General features: G+C 46.3%; 2 protein-coding genes across 3 annotated transcripts; both read right to left on the bottom strand.

The window, feature by feature from the left end:
• Positions 1–212: 212 nt before the first annotated feature.
• On the bottom strand, positions 213–6,571 carry LOC121622220 (uncharacterized protein KIAA0408-like). Of its 2 annotated transcripts, none has more exons than XM_041959123.1 (6): positions 6,495–6,571; positions 4,087–4,344; positions 2,712–3,047; positions 2,146–2,225; positions 1,133–2,051; positions 213–1,013 (listed from the first exon to the last, which is right to left on the bottom strand). In XM_041959123.1, the coding sequence occupies exons 2-6, from the start codon at positions 4,228–4,230 to the stop codon at positions 756–758; spliced, it is 1,737 nt and encodes a 578-aa protein (XP_041815057.1). In that variant the 5' UTR covers positions 4,231–4,344; positions 6,495–6,571; the 3' UTR covers positions 213–755. The 2 variants fall into 2 exon arrangements, with proteins under 2 accessions (XP_041815057.1, XP_041815056.1); XM_041959122.1 differs by lacking the exon at positions 6,495–6,571 and adding an exon at positions 5,352–5,563.
• Positions 6,572–7,934: 1,363 nt separating this feature from the next.
• Positions 7,935–13,182, bottom strand: LOC121622291 (protein SOGA3-like). The gene is made up of 8 exons (XM_041959219.1): positions 12,412–13,182; positions 11,483–11,707; positions 10,948–11,106; positions 10,558–10,626; positions 9,796–10,065; positions 9,343–9,720; positions 8,202–8,864; positions 7,935–8,045 (listed from the first exon to the last, which is right to left on the bottom strand). The coding sequence occupies exons 1-8, from the start codon at positions 13,180–13,182 to the stop codon at positions 7,935–7,937; spliced, it is 2,646 nt and encodes an 881-aa protein (XP_041815153.1).
• Between the last annotated feature and the right edge of the window lie 1,850 nt (positions 13,183–15,032).

The raw sequence follows: 15,032 nt of genomic DNA, 5'->3' as shown, positions 1-15,032 counted from the left end.
ATTTGCAACAGCAACTGACACTTCTCGAGCTGCCATGGCACTGGCATGCAGGGAGCTGCTGGTATCAGATGTCCATAGGCTTGACATGCAGTAAATCATCAACACCCTGCAATATGAGCCCCCATTAATGGAACAATATTATGCAATGCTGCAACAGAGAGAGACAGAGTCTTTATGTCAAAGCACTGTCATATTTATTACCAAGAAAAAAAAAATACATTAAAGGCATATCATAGTCATTTGTCACAGTTGTTATTTGAACATCTTAAATATATTACTTTGACATTTTGATACAGTAAAACACACTGTTGTTGACAGCAGATTGCTGCTGGGAGCACAGTTGCAGCTTAATCTACTCCGACTGGTGGCCAGGTTGGATTTGGTTCAACATGGCCACCATGAGGATTAAACACATGAGCATGCACCCTCAAACTAGGGCTGCATGCAAAATCTCATTATACAGAAAACACCGGAAACTCAATACAAAAAAGAGGAGAGTGGATAAGGGGGAACTGCAACAAAGCAATACGTTGATGTGTGTCGGCAAAGGTACGGCACAGAAGAAGCAAAAAGCCACAGCAACACTGGAGAATGTTTTGGATGTGTCTTGGATCTTGAACATGGCGTCGAGATGAAACTAAGCGTTTCTTTGCAACTCTCTCAAAGCACTTTCTTAAAGAGAAAAGTCCTTACTATTTACAGTGGGATGGGTTTCCCTCAAGGATGAGATCAAGCTTTATTGAGATGGAAAGCTATCACATAATGACAGTCTCAGTCTGAAGAGAATAGGAAATGAGAGGCCGGTGTTTCAGGGCGGGACTTGGGGTTCTGGTCATGGGGCTAGGGGTACGGGTAAGGGGACTTGGTGGACGGTACATTGGGCCTGATGGGGCGGTGATCCTGGCAGTAGGGGTGCGGCCGGCCCATCTGGAAGGAGGTCGCTGGTTGGCTGGCCGTGCAGGACGAGAGAAGCTCTTGTTAAGTTTGGCTGGCGCCAACTCGGCTGGGTTTACCTGAGAGGACACATAATAGAAGACATGTCAGCTTGTAGAGTCAGCATGAGTTTTACTGATTGTGTTTGTTGAACCGATGCTGATGTTGAACAAATAAAGAAGCGGAAGACACAACCTACCTGCTGTTGCTCCTGTCTGTAAGCTGTGTGTCCTGTTCTGGGACTGGAGCTGTACTCATGTTGGATCTCCAGCATGTCCAGCAGCTCAATAAGTCCTTCATCCCTCACTCGGCCACAACCTGGCAACTCTTGTCCCGCTAAGCCTCCCCTCTGGATCTTCTGAGCTCCAGAAGAAGCACTTGAGACCCTGTAGTCCATTTTGGGCTCCACATGTTGGGGTGCAGGCTTCCTTGCTCTCTCCCCTTGAGCCGGTCCTCTGTCTCTGTCTGCCCCACTGTTAGCCCTGGGTCTGATCTTTGGGTTCCCCACCACCTGTGATCTCCTATGGGACTGCTGAGGACTCTGCTGGCACCCTTTAGAACTGCTGTATCCTCCTCTGTGATCCTTGTGATTCTGTCTACCAGAGTCTGACACTAACCCCCATTCTTGGCTGGGCTCTATCTCTGCTGTCAGCATGTTGGAATCTGCTTGGCATTTCTGGGCAGACACGCGCATGGGCGCCCTGCCGCCGACTGCAGTGGCTCCCAGTGCTCTGCGCTGACAGCCAGGGGTGGGGCACTTTGGCTCCGGGGCCAGTCCCTGATTGGTCACCACCCCTGATTCTGTGAGCATTTTGCCCTCATTTTCCTGAAGCATGGCTCCAAACTTCCTGAGAACAGAGGGACTGCTGCACTTCCTATCTCCCAGGATACCAGGGCTGAAGGACTTCCTGTCCAGAGCAGGCGATTCAGCTGTTGTGATTGGGAGCTGTGAACGTAGCTGTACAGCTGGAGCATCCCTTTGTCCAAGAGGGGGCTTGGCATCTGTGTTTTCTTTGTTGGGGGAACTCTCTCTGCGAGTTGACCCCTTCATGTGAGACACTTGATTCTTCCTGTTTTCAGTCTCCTCAAAACTGCCCAAAAATTGCTCTTGACCAAGCCTGAACCGAACACAAACAAACAAAAATAAGATTTGCAGGTGTATCCTCAGATCATTCTTCAAAAGGTTCATGAATCCAGTGCAAACTCACTTACCTTTCATTTCCAGAACTTCTTCTGATCTCATTCTGGTACGCAGGGACGTCCGGGCTCACCTTTATTGTGTCACTGAAGTGCTGCGAGATAGGAATAATATATTTACAAAACATCCATATCAACCTCCAAAGAAAAGCTTTAAATCAGAGCTTGCTTCTTCAGGACTGTTGCTTCTGCTTACCAAAAGTGAACATCAGTTGACCCTTGATCATCACTCAATATAGCATTGCTAAAATTATTCTGATCTACTGTACTTCAATGTTGGGCATGCATGTGTTTGGACCAAGGTACAGTTTGGTCTTGGCTTTCTTCTTGGCTGCTTTGTCAGGAGATATGAAAGTGCAAGAGTTGGGAAAGGCCACAGTGAAAGAATGTGAAGCTAACTCCTATCTGGTGACCTGTATGTGTAAGCAGACTTGAAGGAACCACATAACTGTAATCAATATGTTCCTGACTGAACCACAGCTTTGACTCATATCACGTCCACCTATCTGCTTTCCTCAGATGTGCAGATGCCAACAGAGTGAGGCATGAGGCGGGGAATTAAAAGAATCGCCTTCACTTACCACGTGGCGAGCTCCATTGTTCTTCCGGCTCATTTGCTTCCCCTGCCCCAAATAATCCTGCAATAAGTCTCCGATCTCTGAAACTCCATTGGTGTGGCAGTAACCGTAGCCATTCTGATGACTCGCTGGGTAGCTGTACCCATCGGGGCTATAGTTACAGCCGTTACTATAGTGATGTGGCACAGTTATAGCTCCAGAGTGAGTCTTGCTGTGATGGCCGGGCACACAAAGACCATTGCCATGGTGCCCGAGGCCACACTCCAACTTGCTTCCATGTTTCTGGTTGTCAGTGGTGATATCGTTCGCTCCTCTGCGGGCCTGAACTTCATTGTACAACTGAAAAATGAAAACAGAAGGAAACATTAATGCTAATCTCCTGTTAATTTGGTGTATTCTTCAAATATTTGAAACCAATTAGATGCACTTCTGCAGGCACAGACTGTACACAAGCACATGCAAAACACAGCTCAACAACAGGAGCTGTGTTTACACAACAAACAAGTCTTAAAATTATCACAAAACCATTGCACAACCCAACCTATATTTATGATCAGCACATGTTATTCCAACAAGCATCTGTTTCCCATTGCAACCATTAATATATCCTTTAGTATCCACTTTCATACTGTGTGTGTCTGTGTGTGTGTGAGAGAGAGTGAGAGAGATAGAGAGAGAAAGAGAGAGAGAGTTCAGCTTGTCTGTCAGTACATCATAGTTTAATTAGCTTGTTAACATTTGTCTATCATTGCTCCAACAAGGCCATGAGGTTGAGTCAGTCAGTACACTGCCAGCAGTTTATTATGGTGCAGAAGCACAGACACACACACACACACGCACAGACACACACATTACACTAATTAACACACACTTTAGGGATCATAGGAGCACTTCATAGCAAAACCATTAACATGTTCACACACTCCAGTATCAAATGTGATTTGAAACTGTCTATTGCAACCACATTTGAATCATTGTTAAACCAAACTCTTTAACAAATCTTAGTGATTCTATGCAGCTGAATTTCTTCATCTTTATTGTAAAGATGTGCATAACTCCATTCTACAGTTAAAGATGAAGAACAGAATTAACCATGAACATCAGCTACTTTAATTTAACCTCTATATTTTTACAAAAGTTGGTGTAGTGTTGCACAGTAGAAATCAGTAAGAGGAGAATGGAGAAATGTTGATCTATGACACTGATGCTGGTGGATAAGAGTCACGCTTTTTGGATCGCTCCTCAAATCCCATTTTCACACATTATTCGTCGAACTGCGTGGACCCAGCTGCTGCTTTAATGTGTCATCATTCCTACACTGCATTTCCACAGACGTCAGAGATTACTTGTCCAGTCTCTCTCTATCGTCTAGTCTTACCTCTTCGATTTTTCTCTGGATGTCCTGCAGCTGGTCCTCCCACTCCTGCATCTCTGAGTCGAAGTTGTCCATCAGCTCTGGCCTCTCTTTCCCCCAGCCCCGGCCACCGTGTTCCAGCCCACGCTCCAGATCAATGGCTGCCATGACGCAGGCGGCTCAATCCCCAAAGGCCTTTTTAAATGGCAATTTCCCCCTTTTCCTGTTTCACTCTGCTGTCAGAGGTCACCGAGGGACGGAAGGATCGATGGCCTGGAAACACTAGAAAGACAAAAATGTGAGAAAAGAGGGTTGGCAGTTTTTACACTTGTTTTCCAATGTTATCTTATTTCAGAATAAAACATATGACTTCACTAGTGTCACCTGATTGATGTGAAACATTTTTTTTTTTTATCCCAATTGAGTTTTTAGGACTTGGATCTATTGCTTTAATGACTTATGTTGGGCACTTTCTGCCCTCACAGAGGTCAGGTATTCACGGCCCTCTCCTTTCACATTCTTGTCCAAAAGCCACAGGCATGTGGGCCTACCTCTGCAGCACGTGTGCACACAAGTGTTTAGACTCTTTGTCACTTTGACCTCCAGGCTGCCTCTGTACGCCTCAAACTTAACCTCAGTATTTCAAATACAGAGTCAACATCAACATGTCTTCTTCAAAAGTTTGCTGTATCGTATCTCAGATGTGAATGAATGTGTCTGGCCTACATTCATCACTGGCGTGCTGAAGTTGTGTGCCAGTGGGAGTACGAATGGCCTTAATATTGTTGCAACTCTATTCTAATGAACCAAAATCCACCAGGGTTTGCTGTTGTTGTTGCCATCATTGAATATGACAAGTATCCTGGTCGAAAGTGCCCGAATGTACCAGCCGCTTCCCTCCCAACTGTGATGTAAGAGCAGAGATATTAATAATCCTGTAACTATGCATAGTAAACTGGCTGCATGGCCTGTGCGCACGGGAGAGGGACCGCACAGTGTGTCGCACACAAAGAAGATGTAAAAAGCTACACCCTGCCCAAAAAAAAAAAAAAAAAAAAAAAAAAAGAGTAAAAGTAAAATAATTAATTTTCAAATTTAATAAATAAAAACCTCACAAAGCTAAACATGAGGACAATGGACTCTGGCGACTTCAGGTTTTACCATTCACGCTGCCTAAATTTAAATATTTTAAACCTGTGTGCAATTAATTTCAAATTACATCGCCCCATTTGGCACTAACCCGTAATAACAGCTGCCATTTGCGCCCTCAATAATAAAACAGCTCTTACCTTGCTCAACATAAACGTCTCAGTGCCCTCCAGTAACAATCCTCAGCCTGCGCTCTGCGCGCTCTGCCCTCTCCAATTGTCAAGTCCCCTCTCTCCTGTGCGTCCCCCTTGCTTTTCCTCTTCTGTGTTACGTAAAAGCCGGCGGACTGGATTTAAAGGGCCCCCTTCCCCTCGTCACGCCTCGGTGTCGGGGTTAAGCCCGGAGCGTTGGGCTAAAGGGTAAACAACTTGTGTTCCAGCCGGGGTAGCCGGCCTTTATACCGCTCCCCGGTGTTTGCGTGAGCGCGCCATTGGAGCCGGGATCAAATATCATAATGTCAAATTTATTCCAGCATTTGAAGTCTCGATGGGACAACTGTCGTCACCAGCATCCTGGCTATAATTACCGGGGCTCGAGGAGAGAGGGAAAGTGTTTACATAGCTATTTCAGCTGCTGCCGTGTCTCGGCCAATAGGCTTCTCTGTTGCTACTCTGCTTTAGGATGCTCGGGCAGATTTTGCCTTGTGACCATGCGCTACTACAAATCATTTTTTTCCAAGGGATGCCAAATGGGCGTGGGTGACACAGTGAGTAATAATGTGTCACCGTCAATAATATCTTTATTGAAGGTAGTCACGGAAAGGAAACTGCAAGGTGAATGCCTGGCATGTTCGGCAAAATCATGTTTGTTTGTTTGTTTTTTTATTTTGGCAGAGACTTTCGATGTCATCAAACTTAACGTGGGCTCAGCATTTTTAATGTTTAATCTTATTTGCCACATTTGGTAAAAAGCTTTCCCATACTAACACAACAGGCTTCAGATACTGTAGGTTTCAAGTTGTGCAAAAATGCAAAGTGTGTGAAATCTCATACAATGTCCTGGTGTAACCGTGTTCTTGACTCATCCTGCTGCTGTGACGTCTGAACACACTTGCTACTGTTCATCTGGCGCACTATTAATGCCTGCCTCGAAGCAGGGGTCTTGTTGAGAATTGGGGGTCGGGGGTGGGGACATTTGGCACTCGACATGATCATCGGAATTCCTTCCAGTTTGAAGCCCCAGGATCATCACCATTATTCCTCCACCTGTTGTGTTCCCTAATGAATGACATATCCTTCAGGAGTTAAGGAGAGGGATGAAAACAAACTTCATCCTCACTTTACCTTGGGGCAACAACAGCTGGACTGTACAGCAAGTGCGGTCGTGGAAAACAAAGACGAGATGACTGCTGTCATAACCTGTTACGAGAGAAAATACGGATTTAGTAACAAGGTTAAACCAGGACATTAGCAACATGGAAAGATGATTCGCCCCCCCCACCCCCACCTTACAGTCTTGTGACCTTAAAGCTCAATGTTAAACAATGCTAAACCCAATATGACCTATATCTCTGAAACCTATTCTATCTACAGTGTTTCTATGTATGTAACCACATAATCTCAACTCAAAGGTCGACTTACTAGATTTTTAGGACTTTCAGCCACATCCCATCAATGATAGGAGCTGGTTTCCTATTGCCTTAAAGAAGTAGTTTGATAGTTCAAAAAACAAGTTTATTCACTTTCTTGCCAAGACGTAGACGAGAAGATTAATACCATTCTCATATTTACTAAATATGAAGCAAGAGCCAGCAGCGTTTAGCTAGCTAGTTAGCTTAGCATAAATACTGGAAAAAGCTAACCAGGCTATGTCCAAAAGTAAAAAAAAAATGCACCTAGCAGCAACTCTAAAGCTCACTAAGTAACATTTTTCATCTTGTTTGCAAAAACAAAAGCCAGGCTAGCTGTTTTCCACTGCTTCCAGTCTTTATGCTAAACTAAGCTAATCAGCTGCTAGGTCTGGCTCATATTAGCGTGCAGATATAAGAGTGGCATCAATCCTGCCATGTAACTCTCAGCAGCAAAAACTCTTTCCAGACATCTCATCCGTCTGAAGCCAACAGGTCTTGCTCCAAGGACCCTATAGTTGACATTTCCTGCCGCACTTAGAACGAAGTCCTATAACCAAAACTATCTATTCTTGGGTCAAACAGACATATATCCTGAAACTACACAAGATTGTTGTACTTTAGTAGACAACCCAAATACTATTTACATTTCAAACAGAAAACTGTTCATAACAGTGACTGCTTGAGTTGTGTTTCATATTTTCCTGGTCAAAGGGGCACAGATAAATGATGAAAGTGACCTCTCCCACAAAGAGTGAATGTGGTTCAATGTGAAATGCAAGCATTAGATTCCATTGGTTTCTTTTTTTATATTCATTATTTACATGTTCACTCTGCTGCAGATCTGTGACACATTGATAAGATAATAGTCGCTTTTTACAGAACCGGGCTAATATCAGCTACAGTGTTAACAAGCCTGTTTCTATTGCTTAAAGTAACTCACCTTCTTGGGGGAACAATGTGGTCAGCGATGTGTAATGGAAAGTGTAGACTCCAGTGGTGAATCCAGCCACACTTTGTTGAATGTGACTGCAGCCTTTGTAAGTGCTGAGCTTTTCCTGTGCTTTTGGTTACCTTGGCAAAAGAGGATGCGGGGAGGAAAAAAAATCAAAAGAGCAAAAAACAAAGGGATGATGTGAATTAGGGGAGGCGTACATCACAGGACAAAGAAAAGAGTGAAAAGAAAGACTAGTTTAAAGATGGTGGCGTAGGAGAGGGATGAGAATAACACAAGAATGAGGATGAGCAGAATGATAGGCTGGAACATCTGGGCGGAGGAAGAGTGGAGTGACAAACCATAACAGATGAGAAACAAAAGGTTGGATTCAGTGAGAAAAAGGAGGAAACAGAATCAGCATTAACGTTTTTGAGAAGTTTCACATGGCGCCATGAAACTTAAATCCATTTTTAATCTTTGTCTCACCGACAGCGGCTCCTCTGCCTCCCTGTCCTCCAGCCTCGGCACTTCCAGTCTGTCTATGAAGGCCTGCAGTTCTTTTCGGAAGGCCTTCATCTGAGCGTTAATGCGATACAGCAGCTCGTGTTCCCTGATCCTGCTCCCGTCATCCTCTCCACCCTCCTCCCCTCCTCTCCCGAACATCAGGTCGCCGTTTGAAACGTAGACCCTCGCCTCTGAGATGACGGTGGCCGTGTCTGCGATGAGCCGGTCGATGGTCCGAACAAGCCTCTCCGCCTCCACGCGGATGTCAATCATTTGCTGCCTGTCACGCAGGTTGCACCGGCCACCAGGCAGGAAGCGGGCCAAGGCAGAGGAGGCGGCGCCCTCGGGCCCCGTGGGTGTGTAGAGGCCCCGCGTGGGCGTCAGGCAACGGCTGCTGCCGTTATTGTTTCTGACCTCGTCTGAGTCGCTTTCCCCACCCACAGGGCCCTCCCGCTTGCGGTGCGGTGGGAGGAGGCGGGAGGAGGTGGAGTCCTCGTCGCTCTCACGACGACCACTTGTCGCACCGCCGGCATCGCTCTCTGCGTCGCTGTCCCGTGGGCTGGGCCGCAGGGAGAGGTGGGAGGCCAGGTCATAGCGCTGCATGTTAGAGAGGAGCACACGGTTCTCGTACTGCAGCTGCATTACCTGAAGAAAGACAGACAGATGTAACACGATGACATTTTGTTATCATTTTACATTTAATATTGTCACTGTGAGAATATTAGCATGCTGACATTAGCATTTAGCTCAAACTCTGCTGTGCCTCAGTACAGCCTCACAGAACTGGCTACTGTATTCTTTCAGCTAAAACCTACTCAATGTTAAGTAAACAGATTCAGCCTCAACTGTATTTTTTTTATTTGTGCTAATTAGCATTTTAGCGTTGCCAGTGTTAGCATGCTGCCATGCAAGTATTAGCATTTTCTTAAAGCTCTGCTGTACCCAACTACAGCCTTGCAGACTAGCATTACTGCAGTCTAAATTGAGTCATAATTAGATAAAGATTTTCATGAGGTTTAACATGATATTTTTAGAATTAGAATTTCAGTATATTTTATGTCTTGTTTATAATCCAAAGCATATTATCAGATTGATGACAATATTATCAATCAACTTGTAGTACCTTGCCACTTAGGTCATTAATCTGTAGCCTTGCTGCCTTCAGCTCCTCCTGCAGGGCTTCTGCCTTTGCTCCATCGATCCCTGCACCTCCTGCTCCTCCGCCATGCCTGGCGCCTCCCTCGTGGGTGCCGGCTTTGAACCGTAACTTGTTCAGCTCGCCAGTCACTCTCTTGTTTTGGTCTTCAGCGTCAGCCAAGTTCCTCCTCAGCAACTCTGCCTCGTCCTCCACCAACTGCAGCTGCTGTCGGAGCTCCGTCAGATCATCACCGAGGCCTCGCCCTGTGCCTGGCCCGCCCATCGCTCCGCAGCCGGAGCTTCCAGCGCCCTCTCCTTCACCGCGGAGGTCATCAAGCTCGGCCCTCAGGCCGCGGTTCTCAACCTGTGGGGCAGAAAAGCTCAATCCAACTGTGGTACTGATCCCTTGATAGACCCATGTAGCATTGTCAGCACTTACCTCCAACTCAACTATTTTCCTCCCCAGGATGTTGGCCTCCTCCTCCACCAGGCGAAGCCGCAGCTTCAGCTCTGACTCGCGGGTGGTGGGCGGACCCCCAGCCTCTCCTTTAGGATGGGTGCTGTCCAGTTCACCGTAGAAGGAGCGGTACTTCTGCAGCTCCTGCTCCAGACAGTCCTTCTCTTTGTCAATCTTGGCTGTCTTCTTCCTCATGAGCACTGCTTCCTCTTTGATGAAAGCTAGCTGGCACTTAAGGTCCTCATTGTCCTCCTAAAGCACAGAAACAATACAGACCATACTTCCAGTAAATCAGTGCTGCAGTGCATTTAAGTAGAAGGGGTTAAAACCTAATCCTGAAGTTCACACGGCCGGTCCCTGCAATAAGACACAAAGATGGAAAGACTAAAGAGAAGATTTTGTACGGCAGTCTTTCTAAGCCAAAACGCTTTTCTATCATTGGACCAAGAGGATGTTTGGCATCCGCTAAGTCTAAAGCAATTGCTGGAGCTCTGCAAACTCTTAGCTTTCATTTAAATTTACATTTCTTTCAAATGGTTTGAGCACCTGCTTTGGCCTGCTGGAGCCCGAGGTGAAGAGCAACACGTTTGACTTCAGAGGATGAGGATGCGAGCTAAACCTGCAGGAGCTCAAGTCTCATTGATGTCTGGAATTCTCACATATTCGAGATCACACGCTGTGGAGAGTGGCACAGGACAGCAGAGAGACTTCCTGATGATTCTCTCCATTATAAAATCATCTCACCTCTGTAGGAGTCTGTGCTGATTTCCTGTCTGTCTTCTGGATGTCCTTGCTTCCTCTTCTCTTTTGAGACTGTTGGAGGACAGTAAATTAGAAAATTTCTAACTTTTTCTTTTTGTCCTCATACGTGTGAGTATGTATGTGTGCACATGTATTTATCCCATTCCACTCCAACCTGTGATGGTTTACAGCTTTTTTGGGTTAGGATTTGGCTGTAATTTAACATTTTTAATAGACATCTGTGTTTTATTACATTCAAGCTTCTCTGTTGTGATATGAACCACAGCATTTACAGTTTATATTATGTTATTATTACTACTCATTAACAATAAGACCATAAGCTATATGATGGCTTAAACAACAGGTGTGATGCAGATGGATATTTCTTCCTACCTCTTTGGATTTGTCTAGTTCATTCTGCAGGGCTTGTTTGGTCACCTCCACCTCTATGAGTTTCTGTCTCAGTTTTTCATTCTCCTCCTCTGTCTTTGTGCGTTTCTCCTCCACCTTTTCCAGCTCATGGTGCAGCCTCACAGACACATCCTTCGCTACCTGCAGTGATCGTAATATGACCTTGTTTAAAACTGAACTTATAAAAGAATTGTTAGTTCATGTGGGGATGTAATTTTTTAAATATCTGACCTCCAACTATAGTGATTTTCACAAGTTATGTCGACTTTTAACAATGTCTTACTACCTTTAGACATTTCGTACCCTTTCAAAGCCAAATAGCTCAATACAAACTCGGTAAAACCCAGTGAAATGGACAGGAGTCAAAGCTACAACCGTGCAGCGCTTTGGAAATGCAGTGTTTTCACCTGTGGGCATACACATTCATGAAAACACACATCCTTGAGACAGAGGCAATCCCAAATGTCCAGAAAAGTGCACCCACAAAGAACACCCTCCCCTCCCTTCCCCTCTATACCTTCAGGTCCTGCTCCAGACTCCTGAGCAGCTCCTCATCGATCTCTCCCGTCTGGGCGTAGCGCAGCCTCTTCCTCTCCGCCTTCCTCAAGCGATACTGCAGGATCCGGCAGTTCTTATTGGCCCTCTCGAGCTCACGCCTCATCTCCTGCAGCTGGCAGGTGTCTTCTTCGTAGAACGTGTCCCGCATCTCGTCCATCTCGGTCCTCATCTCCTCAATTTCACACTGGAGGGTGTACAGCGAAGGTTATGTGTCACAGTTATGAGATGGTTAAGATTTAGAGCTGCTGTGGCTAATCTCTGCTGTTTATGGCTTTAGAATGGGACTTTTGAGTCCACCGACGGAGTAATGGATGTTTTGGACTTGAGCCAAATATGGTCAACCTCAGACAAGTGCACATGATAAAAAAACCCCCCACAGAAATTCAAATGAATTTTCTGTGCAGTGACTGGATGCAGATTTAATTTTTTATCACTTTGTCTTCTGTGTTGTAGATATTTCCTGCAACTGCCAGCATGGTTCATACACATATGTCCAGCTGCTGACTCCCCTTGTTGTCCCTCACTTTAATGCAAGATATAATTGATCCTAGCAGATCCATACCAGAGTGATCAATAACCAATTACTCATCTGTGGCCAGTATATTTTCAGTTTGAGGCCTTAGCCTTATGTTATGTGAAGACATGGAGGATGTTCAACAGACAGATCAATTCATGTTTATTTATCTATCTTCCAGTCAGTAAATGACACTGCAAATACAAGTTGCAGTCCAGAGCAACGTGGCTCACAGGGTTTAAATACAAACACAAATTTTCTGCAGACCTAATATGGAAAACAAATGTGGCCTACACTACACATTGTATTTTATATCTCAAATAGATGATGCTGACAGAACACCAGCCGACATTAAAAACTACAATGCATCAAACCTTCAGATCTTCATTTTCCTCCAGCAGTCTCTCCATCTCGTCTTCGAAGGCCTGGTCCTGCTGTGTCACGGACCCCGCCTCTGTCGCTTCTGCAGCCGGCTCCGGCTCCCCCGGAGCGGCCTCCTCTGCGCCCACGTTGTCGGTCTTGGTTTGCATCTTCGCACCGCTTCTTTTCAGTCTCTTCTGCAGATGGAACTGGATCAGTTCAGCCTGCAAGCATCCTCCTCTCCACAAACCCAAACCGAGGCCCGCGCCGCAGCCCACCGACGCGCCGCTCCTCTCCCTGCGGCCGCCTTCCTCCGCGGGTCTCTTCCCTCTCTCCTCCGCGGGAAAGGAAGACGAGGCTCCGCCGGGCAACACACGCTGCGAGGCGTCACCTTTGAGGCAGGGCAGGCGTAAAGCGGAGCGACGGGCCGGTGCGGATGGATCTGTCGGATCTTCCCCGGCAGCATCCGCCCTGTTTGCTCTGACTAGATCAGCTTCAGCACCATCCGGGTGAACAGCTGCTCCGCCGCGGCTCTCGGGCTCCCTCTCCCTTCCGTCAGCGGACCTCAAACTCTTCACTGCGATGTTTCTGCTCCTTCCTGCGTGTGGAGGAGACCTGGGCCTGTCTGGGTGTCTCGCAGCTCGCTTGGTTGCCCCTTCCTGGGCTCTGGCCGGTGAGGGAGCCCGATGCTGCCTCCTCTTCCTCCTCCCTGCACCATTGTCTCCTGATGATGTTGATGTTGATGATGATGGAGGACCTGCAGCGCCGCTGGCGGCAGGCTTCATTTTCTGATAATAAACTCCAAACACAGGGTATAATTTACAGTTATTTATCACGAGTAAGCGTGAAAAACTTTAAAGGAGGCCCACGTGTATTTAATTACAACGCTCAGATCGCTTATAACTAACTTTTAACATTCAAACAACTTGAAAGTTTTAAGATGCCTCCGCTGAGCCGCTAGATGCCGCTTCTCTCCCCGCGTCCTCCTGACCCACAGCCGAACTTTACCGAGGAGGTGCAGGCCTGCTTGTTTTGTCCAGGATCACACAAACATGGGCTGCAGCCTCCTGGACACACAGACAGCTCAGCGACAAACTTTTGCAAACAGTCCAAACTAATGCATCTTCACAGAGTGCCCCACGGGATGGGGGAAGTCTTACCGCAGAACACTGTGCAGAGGCGACACAGGGAACCACCAGGCACTGCAGGGGCACTGACCATATGACGTGAGGGTGTACGTCAAACCAGGAAGCGAGTAGCCACCCCCCTACCCCCAAACCTCCTCCCCCTTATCTCCCACACATTCAAATAAACTCAATTGGCATGGCCATGACTAAGTGCAGCATTAAGTATCTAAGTGGAAACATTTAGAATAATGAGCTGAATATTATAAACTTGCTTAGATACAGGAGCTACCCCTGATCACTTCTCAGATTGGTCTTGAGACTGAGTTATTTTTTAACAGATAGCTGTGTTGTGAAGTAGGTACACTGAGTTTGAAAGATGTGGATATTTATCAGGCAGAGGGTCTAACAAAAGATGCGTGTGATGCATTATGGGTATTGTAGGATCCAGTGTTTTTGGAGCTTGACCCATAGGACGGATTCAAAGTCAGGGATAGATCAGCCTCTGATTGAAAGAGCAATGCTAAATTGGTGGATATTATTGGCTATACTGGCCTTAAATCTGGACTTCATCTTAGTGCATTTCTATCTCAAAATTAAGTAATCGAATCAATCATCTCATGTATGGATAATTTCTGCCAGGAATCACACCATGTGCCCCCTTCATCTCCTCTGATCCACAAATGTAATGTAACCACAATCAGGCCCAGCAGAGGGAGCTCAGCACAAGCTCTGAAAGCAATCTGGCCCACACGGAAGGAGAGCCAGTAAAACGCTGACTGTTTCCACTCTGTTAGCCTCGAATGAGCTCCTTAGTCATATAATTGCTAATGAGATGAGTGAGTGACAGGTCGGGTTTGCAGAGATTTAACCCCTGCAAACTGACCCTTCACCCTCCAACAGACTGGCCCTCTAAGGAGACTGGGTGGGTGGGTCGCCTGTCAGTCGGCTAATGAAATGACAGGCTTGCACTTTATCAAAGAAAGAGTAAGTGTAAGTGTTTGGGAGTCAGTTATTTGTTATATACAATATCTCTAGGTGCTTTACAACGCCACCTGGACTTTTATACAAGTTTTATGAGAGAGCTCCAGAGGTATGTAGCAGCCTCTACATCAAAGTGCACTTGCAGTAGGCCTGTATTAGTTAATCTGGTGCACAAATCTCTGCCCAGGGTCCATAGTATGTGTGTGCATACAGGTATATGAATGCACATTCCTGCAGCAGCAGGGATGCTGGTTATAGTGACCTGTGCTAAATGCCTTTGATAGAAAAGCCTTGGCCCTTCTGCAATCCTCTTAGTCCCTGGCTTAGATCCCTCTGTGTCCCCATGGAGGACAAGTACACCTCCTCTTACTCATTTGCCCCAGTCTATCATTCACATCTACATCCTCCCACCTTCACCCTGACACCACGGGTGCAAGGAAACAGGTGGTGGTGCACCAGGATAAGATGGAAGAGCAGAAAGTAGTGCATGCACAGGATTGTGGGACGAGGATGTGGAAAAAGTGGCC

Source organism: Chelmon rostratus, chromosome 18, assembly GCF_017976325.1.
Source record: "Chelmon rostratus isolate fCheRos1 chromosome 18, fCheRos1.pri, whole genome shotgun sequence".
In the NCBI taxonomy this organism is placed as follows: domain Eukaryota; kingdom Metazoa; phylum Chordata; class Actinopteri; order Chaetodontiformes; family Chaetodontidae; genus Chelmon; species Chelmon rostratus.
Note: the sequence above shows the minus strand (reverse complement) of the source record. Positions and strands in the feature narration are given on the sequence as shown.

Coding starts and splice junctions, on each gene's coding strand:
- LOC121622291 (XM_041959219.1), bottom strand. CDS start 13,182: ATGAAGCCTGCCGCCAGCGGCGCTGCAGGTCCTCCATCATCATCAACA. Junction 11,107..11,482: donor GTCTGGAGCAGGACCTGAAG/GTATAGAGGGGA, acceptor CGATCACTGCAG/GTAGCGAAGGATGTGTCTGT. Junction 8,865..9,342: donor TTAATGACCTAAGTGGCAAG/GTACTACAAGTT, acceptor GTCTTTCTTCAG/GTAATGCAGCTGCAGTACGA.
- LOC121622220 (XM_041959123.1), bottom strand. CDS start 4,230: ATGGCAGCCATTGATCTGGAGCGTGGGCTGGAACACGGTGGCCGGGGC. Junction 3,048..4,086: donor TCCAGAGAAAAATCGAAGAG/GTAAGACTAGAC, acceptor TTCATTTTTCAG/TTGTACAATGAAGTTCAGGC. Junction 1,014..1,132: donor ACAGACAGGAGCAACAGCAG/GTAGGTTGTGTC, acceptor GTGTCCTCTCAG/GTAAACCCAGCCGAGTTGGC.